Here is a 14,966-nt window from a genome sequence, read left to right as displayed (position 1 = left end):
AGATAACGGTAACTCAAATTTCTCTGATTTTAATTTTCTTGCCCATTTCTGAAAAAAAAATCTTTCTTACAACATGAACTGATTCCTTATAAGAACTTACATTTTAATTAAAACTGCATTTAAAACTTTGAGCAACACAGTTTAAAAAGACAATTTACATTGCCATTTCATCATAACACAGGAACTATTCACAATTTAAGATGCAAAAGAGGAATGACCATTACAGCCAGAATGAACTATGAAAACTTTCTTTTAATAAGCCTTCATTCAATATTCTGAAAAAGTTCAATAATTTGTAGATATTGACATCTTCAAATAACAAAGGCAAGACTTGAAAAATAAATGTAAATTGGAAACAGTTATTAAAGATAATCAGAATTCATATGCATGATGACAAGATACTAAATACCCAGTGTTGTCAAATGTCAATTTTTGACTTTGAGTATGATACATGATCATTAAAAATTTAATGTAAAAGTAAGTTTTAGTCAGATGAGCCCACCTCCACGCCTTGAAATCATGATTCGTTTTTTTGTTTGTTTTAATTTTGTTTAAGCATTCAGCTGGCATGGTGAGTTGAATAATAATTCAGGTGCTTATCTTGAAACAAAAATGTATATTGTCCATCCACATAATAAGAAGTTTCATGAATCTTACTTTCCCTGGCTCTAATTCTTTGTGAAAATGATACAACATACATAAATACAACCCATTTTTCTTTTTTTTTTCCTTTGGAAAGGCTGCTATGTATATTTATGGTATTGGATCAAATAAACAATCCAAACGATGGTTGTCACTGGAAGTAAGGTTATAGATTTGGTTTGTCTGGAGTCGGATTAATCGGTGTGAATGTGGTATGATGTTGAAATCCAAGAAAAGATATTAATCATTGGCAACTCAGTATAAAAGTTTATGATTCACCCGTGTGTTTAGTTTTCATGATCACAGATCATCTCACAGTTTTCACTGTTCATATATATACTTAGACATGTGCCTTGTATTATAAGAGATCGATCACAAAGCTTAGCATATGATTTTAGAACAAATTTTGAATGCAATGACCACCATGTATAATCAATTATGACATTAAATTATCAGTAATCATAAATGTTAATATGTTTTATAAGTTTACTAAGGAGTTACTGAAACTTGATATCATCAATGACACAAATGAAAATATCTAAAACTATATCTTGAACACAGTCATCATTTCTTGTAAGAAGCCTGTGCTAAATCAGCGTCCTTCAGTGTTTGTTTTGGAATATGGGATCCCTTTGAAGTAAGCCTTTATTATTAAGATTCTCAAACTTGAACCAGACAAACTAAATCAGTCCATCATTTCTTGACCATAGTCATCATCTCTTGTAGAAAAGTCTGTGCTGAAAGCAACATCCTTCAGCATGTGCTTGGGAATCTCAGATCCCCTGACTTTGATTACATAGCAGGCATCCTCCATTTTCTTCAAGCTCTGTCTCATGACCGATGACTTGCGCACCATCTCGCGCCCTGCTACATTACCAAGTTGCTGGAATCCTCTGTTGATGTTCCTCATGAAATCAACTAACTGAAAGGGTCTCTCTAGGTCTCCGCTACCGATAATGTTTATACACATGCGCATGAGTTCCCCTGTGAAATCTGCCAGTCCAAGCATGTATTCAAGAGGTGGAAGTTTCAGAGACAATGTCCTTTGGTCACTACCACATTTTGATTCCATTAATGGATCTTGAATCTCTGTGGGATCACTGGCTTCTGGTTGACCCGTTACTCCATCAGCTTTCTCTGCTTCCTGTACAATTAACAATATCAGTACATTGACATTATATGCAAACTACAGAGAATTTCATTTTACAAAACCTTTTTTCCCAATTTCCCAAAATATACATTTTGAAATCAATCTTGATTTGAGTTTGACTTCAAATAGCAAATTTTTTGTAAGACAGACCCATAATATCAACAAAAAGACAATTTCAATTCAATTCAATGCAATTAATTTTATTCAATCATTTAAAAATCAAAATATACAAATCATACATGAATAACATGAAAGAAGTATTTTAGCTCATGCTGGGTCATAGAATTGTATAAGTAACTCTGAACACCATTTTTACAGAACTTTAGACCACTGGATGTCGTCACATTATGATTGAAGGTTACTTTATACCCTGGATGGGTATAGAGTCTACTTCAAGAGAGAAAAAAAATTGTATTACACCTATATCAGATGGGTATCACCAATTCCTTTATACGTTCAGACTATCATACCCACTAATTTTATTTAATTTCTAGTTTTTATTCTAGTTGTGATTATCATAGACTTTTAAAGAATGAAAAAAATGAACCAGTAACAAGAACAAAACCAAGCTTCGACTAACCTCATTTTCAACCTGCTTGATGTCATCTTTCAGAGAAAATGTGAGTCTTGTAGCAATTTCATCAAGTGATAGAAGTCTTCCATTTTTGATGAAGAGATAGAATGAAACAGCCTCAATATACTCTTGAAGTCCTGGTGAAAACGCTCTGATAAACTGATGCAAGTCTTCACCCTAAAAGGGAGAAAATGTGGATGTGAAAATAAGAAATAAGAATACTTGAATTTATTATTTCTACATATCAAATGGGCACAAATATCAGAACAAAACAAACAGAAATAAGATCCCTCTTCAGACAGCTGAATAGTATTTCAACATCCATCATGTATTCCACAAGTGCCTACCAGAATAAAAGAGCTGCATGAAGGGGTATAAGGTGAGTGATACACATATCTATCATTTCTCCCCAGTCAACATCGGAAACATAAAATGTACCTTGAGTTCAGAAGCAACCTTAGAGATGAGTGTATCTTCCAATGACTTTAACCTTGTCTCTGCTTCAGTAAGAACCTTGTCACTGTCTCTGTAATGAGGTGTAATAATATCAATCAATTAAACACAAGGGCACAACAGTAAAATTAAGATATTACTAGTTAAAAAAGTGAATTTATCACAATCAAGAAAGCAAATTATTAGTACACTGTGACTGTATATTGGGAAATGACTTCTAAAGGCATGGAAAATAATATTTTAGCAACAAATATAAGTTTTTGTCTTAATAATCATTATTTTTACAAGCAAAATTGGCAGCATGTCAAGTGGACAAAAGATAATTTCTTTTTAGTATTACAATTCGTTATACTCAAATCATTGAAAACAAATTTATTGGTAATCACAGAGCAAACATCAAAAGGAGTCCACCAGAATGTCGAATTCATATAATAAATATGCTTTGATTATTGTATATACCAAGTAGCCTCCAAATTAGCATTTATTATTCTTAGGAGACTTTAACTCACAAGGCCACTATTGGCTTTATCTTAAGTCCTCCTTTTCGTTTCTCATATTATTACTGTACACAGGCCTAATTATACACGAATATAATTGTATTTATTTTAAGTAGTTTTTTTGCATGTTTACATTTTTAAAATACTGATCTATATATTCGAAGTGTATTTTTTTATGTATATATATCTGTACTCATTGAATTTTTTAGAAATGAATAAATGAACTGAGAAATGCTGAAAATGAGAGAAACATTCAAGTAGAAATGCTAAAAAATATTAAAGTCTTACCCATCTATGCGGTGAAGCAGGAATATAATCCTCTTGCTCTCAATTGTAATATCTCTGCTGACTTTCACCAGTCTCTCATACTTGTCGTGCTTAAGATCAAGCTCAGACTGGTATTCTCTGGAAAAAAATAATAACAGATTGTAAGATATTGAAAAAACAGTGACCTTGGTGAAAAAAAAGTAATAATAATAAATATTTCATATACCAATTGATTCAGTCCCAACATAAGTATGTTAAGTCACAAAATGGAATGAAGCATTCAAAGAAGCTCAATTTATGGTTCATCTTTAACCTCTCATATCATTGATTCAAATAACTAATTTGACTCATGCTGTAACAAGAAAAACCCAGCTGTTTGTGAATGATGATATATTTTAACACTTACAGAGTGCTAAAATGAAATAAAAAGAAATACTGAAAAAGGTGGATGGGTCCTAGTAATGCTAAATTGACTAGCATTATTCCCATTTATATCTATAATGCAATTTTTATCTGATAATCAAGAAATGAGAAAACTCACTTAAAGGCTAGGAGGGTTGGTGTAAGCTCTACATTCTCCAGACATCCTTCCTCTTCTTTCTTCTGTTTGGAATGATTTGAGCGATCACCTTTTCTGTTACGCTTGTATGGACCTTGGTAAAAATAATAAATTGGAGAAAAAAACTTACAAGACGAGCACTGGCAGTACTTAGTTTTGTTTCTTAGATGTAGGGGTTGAGTCTGAGAGGCCAGAGGCAATTCACGCAACAATTACTTTCACAGTCTTAAGCCAAAGGCTGTCACAGTCGTCTCGGACAATAAGAAATGTGCCCTTGAATAATGAAATTTGGTGTGTGAATGGTGATGAAACTTCATGGTATAAAGATGGGGAGGGGGTAATATCATGCAGCATAAAAAATTTCTGAATCTCACTATTCGAACTATTAGATACCAAATTCAGGAATTGTCTGGACAAACATGGTCTTACAGCAACAACCAGCATCTTATGCTATCTTAAGTAATCAATTATTCAAATCTTGCCAGGTTCATTCCCAACCCATAATGCAACATTCTGAGCAGTGGTCACCTTGTAAATATAGAACCACTTGAATGATAAATCACAATTCGCTACTCAATACATTAATTGCTATATGTCAGAAATTTTTGAATAAATCCCCAGAAACGACAGTTGTCTACGGCAGAACTAAACCAACAAATTAACAACAGACAGCCAAATGAACATTTATCATTTCAACTAGTTCTACTAATGCATGTTAAAATGTTAAAGAGATCATTTGACCCCAAACTGGTCTAGATCTAGTCCAGTTTGGAGTTTCCCAACAGAGCTAGTTCAGTTGTCAGTACCGTACCGGTACCATAGTATACCCAGTTGTTGTGTCCGGACGATCACTTTGAGACAGTAATTTGGAAAAATTTACAAGCGAAGTTTCATCAATTTTTAGTACAAAATGTTTGGGCAAGAAATCCATATGCACCCCCCACTAAAATTGAAAATAAAAACATGGAATAATATATCTAACCCTAATATAGAACATATATGATGGGGGAGTGAAAATACATACCAAAATATGGCTTTATTCCGTCAAATTTCGAGCAGGATCTAGTGCGTGTAACCCGGGGGGGGGGTCACTCTCCACATGGACTGCTACCCACCCGTGTCCGACAACCTCAGGAATGCACCCTAAACGGCGTAACTACATTAACTAAATTTGCAACCCAAAATGGCGTAACCCATGAGAAAAGCCACCCTAAGTGGCGTGAACAGAGAAATCCCCTAATTTGATACCATAAGTGGCGTAAACATCGAAATCGATTAATTTGATACCTGTGGGGGTGTTGGTATAGCCCACTCACACATATTGGGAGGTTAGTATTAGCAGGGCGCGACAAACCCGCAAGTGAAAATGACGGGCGGGCAAGCATTTCTCAAAGTCAATTGCCCGATCGGGCAAGTGAATTTTTTGAAAATAAAATAATAAAATGTCAGTGATAATCACAACTATCTCTCATATATTGTCAAACCAGTCAAAAAACAGTGGAAACTGATGTAAAATCAGCGCCAAATACAGATAATTTATCGCCAGGTACCTCGTTCGAAGAATCGTGCCATCTCATCTTACGTTCTATGTGCGCATGCGCTACTATCTTGCGCAATTTGCCGATACAACCCCCTCCAAAAAAACAACAACAAAAAAGGCAAAAGTGGCTAAAATTCCACATTTTAAATCTTTAAATACATAAAATGGACATTTATTTTTCATATTACCTTGAGATTGTTTTGATCTAGTTGGAAACAACCTAAAAAAATGAAGAATATTAAGCTCTTTCTTGACTCTGATTTTGATGATGTTACACTCGGTAAATGTTTTTTCTTACTGTTGTCCCACATGTAGACTTTCATGGTGTTGACCAAGTATAATGTTGCAACACCATGAAAGTCTACATGTGGGACCACAACTTTTTTTAACCTTTAACGCCCATTTAGATCTACTAGTACTATAGCAAGTTTTTTTTTCTTCAAAATAAACGTAATAACTCAGGCCTACTTTGCTGAAAATATACTTATAATTATAAATGTGTGTTCTTTACTGTACATGATTCTCAATTGTTTTTATTTATATGATCTTCATGAATAATAGTACCGTCGTAAAAAAAATAATGAAAGAAAATAATAAAACAAATTTGGCAAGCAGTTTTTTCTATCGGGCAAGCAAATATTTTCATCACTTGCCCTGTTGGGCAAGTGATGAAAATTTTTTTTGTAGAGGCCTGATTAGTATACTAACCTCGCACCATGAACCACGTTTGGCAGTGGATTTCTAACTAGTGGGTCGCGCATGCTGCAACCCCACTTCTGGTGTCCACAACACACGACTTCTATGGCTTGATTTTTCTGTGCGCGGCGGCATGTAATGAACCCTTGAGTGAGTATAGCCGTGATGTGTGCTGCCTATAGTATAGAGCCAGGTGTAAGAGACTAGCTAGGACTGTGCTGCGCTGGCCGACGTGTGCAAGGATTATTTTGTATCCCTTAAAATCACGCCCTTCATGGTGTTTATGGCTTAGGTCTGCTCCCGGGTCTCCTCAAATTTGCCCAAATGAAATTTGGCGCAATCAAATTAGCAACCCTAAATAGCGTGAAGAGAGAGAAAAGGCTACCCTAATAGGCGATTTACCAGCGAAAGGTGCTGAAATGCTACCCTTTTTGCCAAAGACGTCGACGCCTGAGTGCCTGAAACGGGACCCTTTTCGACGCTTTTTCTGGACCCGGGTGTGTAGCGGGCCATGTGGAGAGTGACCCCCGGGGGGGGGGGGCCACTTACATTGACGAGTGGATACCATGAGCGACCAAAAAAACACGTAAAAAGGATGTCTTTTTCAAGATAGGGCACATTATGTACGTAACATAATAAGGGTGTCAAAAACACTAAAATAATGAAAAAAGGGTATCGATTTTCACTAGGAAAGCTACGTGTTTAAGGTCAAATTTGCGAGGGTATAAAAAATTGAGACTAAATTGTTTTATAAAAAATATACTATTTTCCCCAAGAGTCAACACTACGTGTTGAGTTTGATTTGCGCTAGGTGTGGGAGGTGGGGCTATACTAAACCCAATGATGTAGGTAAAGGTAAAACCGACAACCGTGACATAACAATTGAAATATCGCTGTACTTGTTTTAACCACTTGACTGCGTAGCACGTAATATTACGTGCTGGGCGAGCGTACGATCTGTGCGAGGCACGTAATATTACGTGCTTGACCTATCTTCTGTTTGAGGCGTCAGCACCGCGCTGTTAAAGCCCCTACAATGAAAACAGCGTGTGTATATCAAATTTCTGACTATGGACACCAGATGGCGCCATTCCAAAAAAGTTATCGAAACTTTTGCAGTGATTTATAAATGTTTGTATTCACTCTGCCATAGTGAAAGTGTACGACGCTCAGTTCAAAATGGCGACTCGCAGTGGAGAAGTAAATCAGAAGGATTTTGAAGAAACTTTTGACAATAAGAGTGATAAATTTAGTGAAAGATCTGGGTCAGAAGGGGAGGGAGAATGATTTTATTAATGGATGGTGGAAATAGTGATGAGGAAAGTGATGTGATTATTTAGAATTTTTCCCCCCAAGTTGCTGTCGGTTGTAGTCCCAAATAGATCTAACTTGTTAGTCCCATTCAGTAGCACCAGGGGGGTCAGTGCGCATTACAGCCTATAGCAGTCAAGTGGTTAGGGGTTCAATTCAGGGAATACTTGCCAATAGTATCGTTTTGCTTCCAATATTTGTTAAAGGACAAGTCCACCCCAACAAAAACTTGATTTGAATAAAAAGAGAGAAATTCAACAAGCATAACACTGAAAATTTCATCAAAATCAGATGTAAAATAAGAAAGTTATGACATTTTAAAGTTTCGCTTCATTTCACAAAACAGTTATCGGTCGGTATGCAAATGAGGGAACTGATGACATCACTCACTCACTATTTCTTTTGTATTTTATTATATGAAATATGAAATATTTTGATTTTCTCGTCATTGTCATGTGAAATGAAATTTCATTCCTCCATGAACACGTGGAATTCCATTATTTTAACATTTTGTGCTTCAGGCACGGAGGTCCTAATCGTCAAATTCGTAAAAATTGAAATATTGTATAATTCAAATAATAAAAAACAAAAGAAATAGTGAGTGAGTGACATCATCGACTCTCTCATTTGGATGTAACTGGCTCGTTCATATACCTATTTTGTTAAAAATAAGCGAAACTTTGAAATGTCATAACTTTCTTAATTTACATCCGATTTTGATGAAATTTTCAGCATTGTGCTTGTCTGATTTTTCTCTATTGATTCAAATCAACATTTTTCTGAGGTGGACTTGACCTTTAAGGGGAGCATTCAGAATATGGAAAATACCTGTTTAGGGTGCTTTTTGAGACCCCATGGTCGCGCATGGTATCCACTCGTCAATGGAAGTGCCCCCCCCCCCCCCCCCCCCCGGCGTGTAATTGTCCATAGACATCGGTTTAGTCAGTAAAGGGTCTGTGAGTCTAGACTAGTCAAACTATAGGCTGATAATCTTTAAAATACCCCTTCCGGTATCAGCGCTTCTCGCTAGCATAGCGGGAAGAGCCAAGAATTGAAGAGGTCTTGACTGCAGATTAAACGAGGTGAGTTCGAGTCCCAACTATAAAGGTAAGCAACAGTAAAAAAATGATAGAAAAATCTGAAGTGAACGAACCGGAAGTCACAACAATCTTTTGTTATATTTGCCTGGTGGAGGTGCATATGGTCTTTATGGAACTCTTTCCAATGTTTGGAAATATTATAGAGAACAATATAGAAGATGTTTACAACTATTGAATTCATATATTTTTATAGTCCAGTCAATATAGGGTTTGACCCACCACTAATTGCAACACGAGATATTCCACTGCAATGCTTTCAAGGAAGGTCCCCTAAACAACATACTAAAAGTCCCAAGAAATCCAAACAGTGGAAATTTATGAAATTTGCATATTATGCAAATTAGCCATAAAAAGTTAGAAAAATAAGGAAAATAGCCCAAAGATTACAAATTGAGTGTCCAAAACAATTTAAAGGGGAATCCAACCCAAATAAAAACTTGTTTTTATAAGGAAAAGAAAAATCAGACAAGTTGATAGGTGAAAGTTTGAACAATATTGGACAAAAAACAAGAAAGTTATGAATTTTTTAATGTTGTAAATATTGGTAATCACTATACCCATGGAGACTTCAAATTGGCCGCATATGGGATGTCATAGTGATGTAAGGCAAGGACTACTCTTCCATGTACTCCAATACATATTATGGCTAAAATGTCATTTTTCCCAAAAGTTTTATTTCAAATTATATTTTTCTTTCATGAGGACATAAAACAATATACTACCTGGGTTATATTTAGATTACTGCCCCAGGGGAATGGGTACTTAGGAGAAAACCACAAATCCCTTATAATAAAGTACATGGCCTATGGGAAAGTTGTCCTTGCCCCTTGTCATAATTTACTTACTCAGTTGCCAATTTGAAATCTACATAGTATTAGTGATCTCAATTTTAAAGCAGCTATAACTTTCTTATTGCTTGTCCGATTTCTTTCAAACTTTCACCATTCTGTTTAATTTATTTTTCTCCTTCCCAACACAACATTTTATGGCCAAGGTTGGATTCCCCTTTAATTAGAGCGAAATTTCATGATAAATAACTGTATTCAATGTTTTTTGTCAAAAGTGCAAAAAATCTACCTCATTTGCATAATATGCAAATAAGCATCCTTATATGGAAAAATGTCAAGGTATTGTGATTTTTCTCTCATTAACTGCTTGAAAATTTCATTAATGTTGAGATTTACATGCTGCTATCACTAAGGACGTTGAATACATTTGTATTCAGCTTAGTGTCTGTAGTGTAATGTGCATATTATGCAAATAAAAGTATCTAACATGTTAAGAATATTCAAGAAAACACACTGGTGATACATCCCTCAAAAATTGCAAGTAGATTATCTATTGAAATTGGAATATGGCAATACCTTACAGGAAGGTTTCCTAAGCACCATATTAAAAGTCCTTAAATATACAAGCATATAGGAAAATCACAAAATTTGCATTTTTTTTTTAAATGCAAATTAGCCATAATAAATTACAAATAAGGAAAATAATCCAAATATTGGAAATCAAGTGCAGAAAACAATACGAATTGAACTGAAGCCCATGATAAGTTTTACAAATTAATTTTTTAATTAAAAAATCGTAAATAAATCTGCCTCATTTGCATATATATGAGCATCTTTGTATGGAAAAAAAATCCAGAAATTTAGATTTTTCTCACAAAAACAGTTATGAAAACATTTCATTCTAGATTAATATGATGTTATCAAGAATGGCAAATACATTAAAGGAGAATGAAACCCTTGAAACCAGCTAAATCCATATCAAAGAATAAAATCAAAGAAACATATTGTTGAAAGTTTGAGGAAGATTGAATGAATAGTAAGAAAGTTATGAGCATTTGAATATTGAGATCACTAATGCCATGTAGATCCTCCCATTGGCAATGCGACCAAGATCTGTGATGTCACACACGTACAACTCCCTCATTACTTTAGTACTTATTTCACTTATATTCTCACTTTTAAAGAGTCTATCACAAGGTGAGGTGTTCTCTTTATGAGAGGACAAGTACAGAGGTTTCACATTATATCATTGATGAATCGTTTGTCATATGATTAGAATGAGCAAAAAGAAATGTTTTGGGGTATATTTTCAGTGTCCAAAAGGGGAGAGTTGTTCATCTGTGACATCATAGATCTTGGTCGCATTGCCAATGGGAGGATCTCCATAGCATTAGTGATCTCGACATTCAAATGCTCATAACTCTTCTATTGCTAGTCCTATTTTACTCAAACTTTTGTTGATCTTATTCTTTGATTTTTCTGCTTTCACAAAAGCTAACTTGCTCCAAGAGTTTCATTCTCCTTTAATAATCAGCTTAATATCTGAAGTGTAATTTACATATTATGCAAATAAGCATCCGACATGTTATAAATATTCAAGGAAACACATACGTGATACTTTCCTCGAAAATTCCATGTAGATTATGTGTATTAACCCTGATGACCTTCCCTACGCTTCTTGCTTGGTTGATATTGACATTTGTCACGAGCAGTTACCCCTCTCATATTGTACAATGATGAATCCATTCTACATGTACATGGATCCCACTGCTTGAATGCTTCATTATTTCCATCCAAGTCTTGCTCTCTTCTTGACTTTGACTTTGCGTTTCTTGCGAGTCCACGCTAGCAAACTCCTGGATTGCCAAGTGATCAGCACAAGATGTCACACCCGTACAAATAAAAGCCCATTAGCTTTGAATATTTGGTCCTTGTAGCACACCACTTAGCTTAATATAAACTTGGGGTCCTTGTATTTAAAGCGCTTAGCGATAAATCTCCACCCTACACATCAGAGCTCTTATCTCAGTCTATATGAGAAATATCACAATATCTTGAATTTTTTCCATATAAGGATGCTTATTTGCATTATATGCAAATGAGGTAGACAGTTTTGCACTTTTTATTACAAACATTGAATTCAGTTATTTATCCTGAATTTCCATTCAAATTAAATTGTTTTGGACATTTAATTTGTAATCTTTGGATTATTTCCCTTCTTTTTCTAATTTTTCATGGCTAATTTGCATAATATGCAAATTTCATAAATTTCCACTGCTTGGTCTTTGGATTTCTTGGGACTTTTAGTATGGCAAGTTCCCCCAAGTCTGCGCAGTCCCACTTCTCTGCGCACACGCGTATCTGCGCGATTCTAGTAAAGGAAGATACGCAACGAGCACAAACTTTACATATTCAATACATAGACAGGTATTCATAAAAAATCCGTCTCAAAATTGTGGAAAAATAATGAATTTAGGGCATTTTATGTGACGGCCTCAAAATGCAGCCTTTCTCATCAAAATCCCAGAATCTTGTGCAAAGTGAATGAGTGCGCAGACATGGGGTATAGGCCCTATAGATTTTTTCAATCTGAAAATGACTGCCCGAGGTTTATTCAAGAAAATCCTTTTTCTTTCATTTTTTAATGAGAAATTTGGTACACTTACTCTTAATAATATAAGGAACATTATCAACTGAAAGATTTTGTGAAATAAAAAGAAATTCATGTTAAATCTTAACTCAAATTGTTAGGTGCGCAGACTTGGGGCCCACCTAGTGACCTAGTCTTGAGGACTCCATGATGATGTCTTTTAAAACAAATTTGACATATACTTCTCCATGAGGCTGTTCACACCGCAAGGGGGGACCGTGGGCGGACCGTGGATCGCGCTATCGTAGCGCGATCCACGGTCCGCCCATTGGCATTCGCCGGATTCACACCGCAGTGAGATAGCGCGGTCTATCGTAGCACCCCCTTTTTTTAGAGGTCCTGTTGCCATGACGCGTGACGTCATGAGGTCAGAGCGGTCAAAGATTTCGCGCGCTATTACGAACCCGTACTAGTTAGTTGAGAGCTCGATATCGCTGTGCATATTATGCTAGCCGGCCTACGTTTATTTCATGGCGTTGTATACATTGTGCATGTATTTCTAATTTGATTAATCTAGATTCTAGACTCTTGTATTTCCGGCGTGCTATCGTAGCTCGGGTTCACACCGGCAGAGATAGCGCGATCTAGCGCGCACTAGACCGCGCTATCTCTCGTGGACCACCCCCAAGAGGTGCTCCAGTGGCACGCCGTTTTGGCTCGCCGTGGCTCGCTGTTGGGCGGACCGAAACGACGTTGTACCTTCCACACCGCAGAGAAAGCGCGATCTAGCGCGCGCTAGATCGCGCTATCTCTGCCGGTCTGAACAGGCTCCATGATGGAGAAGTATATGTCAAATTTGTTTTTAAAGACATCATCATGGAGTCCTCAAGACTAGGGCCCACCATCATATGTTGTTTAGGGACCTTCCTGGAAAACATTTTCAGTGGAATATCTCGTGTTGCAATTAGTGGTGGGTTACCCCCCCTATTCTGGCTAGATTGACTGGACTAGACTATTAGTATTAGTGTAATCGGAAAGACAAATAAAAAGGCTTCAAAAATATAAAGTGTCCGGACATATCCGCCGACCCCCCGTGGGCTATAGTCTATCTCTTAGTGAGGATTCTATGAATCACTGCCTCATTCGTCCGTGTCGATGCATATGCGAATAAACTGAACTCCTGTCGACGTTAGGAATAGGACTTGAGTTTGGGCCTAGCTATTGATAGATCTGAATTGAAATAGGTTAATAATTAACAATATTCAATACACAATTACCCCTGTCACGCTTTCCATCTCGATTCCATCCTTTCGTTTCAAAATCTGCCATAATATGGGTCTGGGAAAACTCAAACTGACGGGTTCAGCTTCCAACCATAGATAGACAAATACATGTGTAGCTTCCAACCACGGATCAGCAATATACAGCAGCGCTAGCTTGGCCAGCTTGGCGCTCCGGCCGCGCCGGCGTGGTAGCAAATCTTTAAACCGTAGGATAGTAATTGAAACCTGATGAATTATTCATATAATTCGTTTCGCTAGTCTATCGTACCATGATAGGTCCCCTTACTTAGGTCCATGATCGTAAAAAGAGAACCAATAATCAAATAGCGTTCAAAACTTTCTTTATCCTAATTTCATTTTTTGATATAAAAAATCCTTGAAACACCCCAAAATAGAGATTGAATTAATTATTTACAATTGATTTGATTCGATTTATTTCCCAAATCCAATCGTCCAAGCTTGCAATAATGGCTGTGTGCATAGACTAATGTCAATATACCCCTATTGTTTAGGCATATTTTCGCAATTTTTAGATTAATTGATGTTTACGTTTTTTTAAGAATTGACAGGGGATATAGGTTTGCCAAAAACACAAGTTATTTTCACTTTTTTTCATCAATCTATGTTTTTGGGAGAAAATAATTTAAGCTAGGCTTTATAATTCGGAGTGCATGGCCTTGCCCTTTTTAGTAGAAAATTAAGATTGCAACACTTGATTCCTATCTTGCTCTTTTTAAAATTTGTAATTTTTTTTGCATGTTCTTCTTTTATTTGTTTTTATAGCAACCAAAATCAACACTAGCCTTCTGGAAGGCGACAGTCTCTTTTCACCTTCACTGCTATTTCCAGAAGGATTAGCCCCTCATCTCCGTATAAGGCACATAGCCCAGCTCCCAACTCCTACCCTACTCAGAAGCGTCTCTCTAAAATTGGAAAACCCAAAACTGCCTCCTGTCGACTTTGTAAAGATGGTAATGAAGATGCCCTCCACTTCATCTTCTGCTTTGCAGCTGTCTTCAATCTCATCGTGTCGCCTTCCCGGGTCGCCTTTCATATTGAACGTCAATAAGCTGCCTGATATGGGAACTAGTGACAAACTTCATAGAATTGACCCCTCGCGGGGGGGGGGGGGCAGTTAAATGTTTTTCAACGTACACATGTGTGACCGAATTATTTCCAAACACCCCTAAACAAGTTTTGTCTCGTGCCCGAATTGACTTCACAAACGAGGAGGAAAAAGCCCCAGTGAAAAGGCTTGGGAAAAAACCCCAAACACGTTTGGCTAGTCTTTAAAAAGAGCTTTGGAAAATAAAGGAATAACCTAAATACGTTTGACCCCGCGATTGACCATTGACCGGCGATTCAAAACCACCTCTTTTTTTAATGTCGATGTTTTTGATACCCTTAACGAGTGCAGGCGCGGCCCGCGTCCAAAACTGAAAAAAAAACCTTTAAACGCGTTTTTTTATCACTCATGTGTACAGCAATATATTGGACTGCCCCCCCCCCCCCGGAA

The 14,966-nt window shown here is 36.5% G+C and overlaps 1 protein-coding gene across 1 annotated transcript; it reads right to left on the bottom strand.

Moving 5' to 3' along the window:
* Positions 1-13: 13 nt before the first annotated feature.
* Positions 14-13,658, bottom strand: LOC129264989 (translin-associated protein X-like). The gene is made up of 6 exons (XM_054902963.2): positions 13,445-13,658; positions 4,125-4,236; positions 3,605-3,721; positions 2,805-2,892; positions 2,373-2,543; positions 14-1,786 (listed from the first exon to the last, which is right to left on the bottom strand). Exons 1-6 carry the CDS (start codon positions 13,494-13,496, stop codon positions 1,328-1,330), a joined length of 999 nt encoding a protein of 332 aa, XP_054758938.2. The 5' UTR covers positions 13,497-13,658; the 3' UTR covers positions 14-1,327.
* Positions 13,659-14,966: the final 1,308 nt, after the last annotated feature.

The sequence above is a fragment of the Lytechinus pictus genome, chromosome 7 (genome assembly GCF_037042905.1).
Source record: "Lytechinus pictus isolate F3 Inbred chromosome 7, Lp3.0, whole genome shotgun sequence".
Lineage (NCBI taxonomy): Eukaryota > Metazoa > Echinodermata > Echinoidea > Temnopleuroida > Toxopneustidae > Lytechinus > Lytechinus pictus.
Note: the sequence above shows the minus strand (reverse complement) of the source record. Positions and strands in the feature narration are given on the sequence as shown.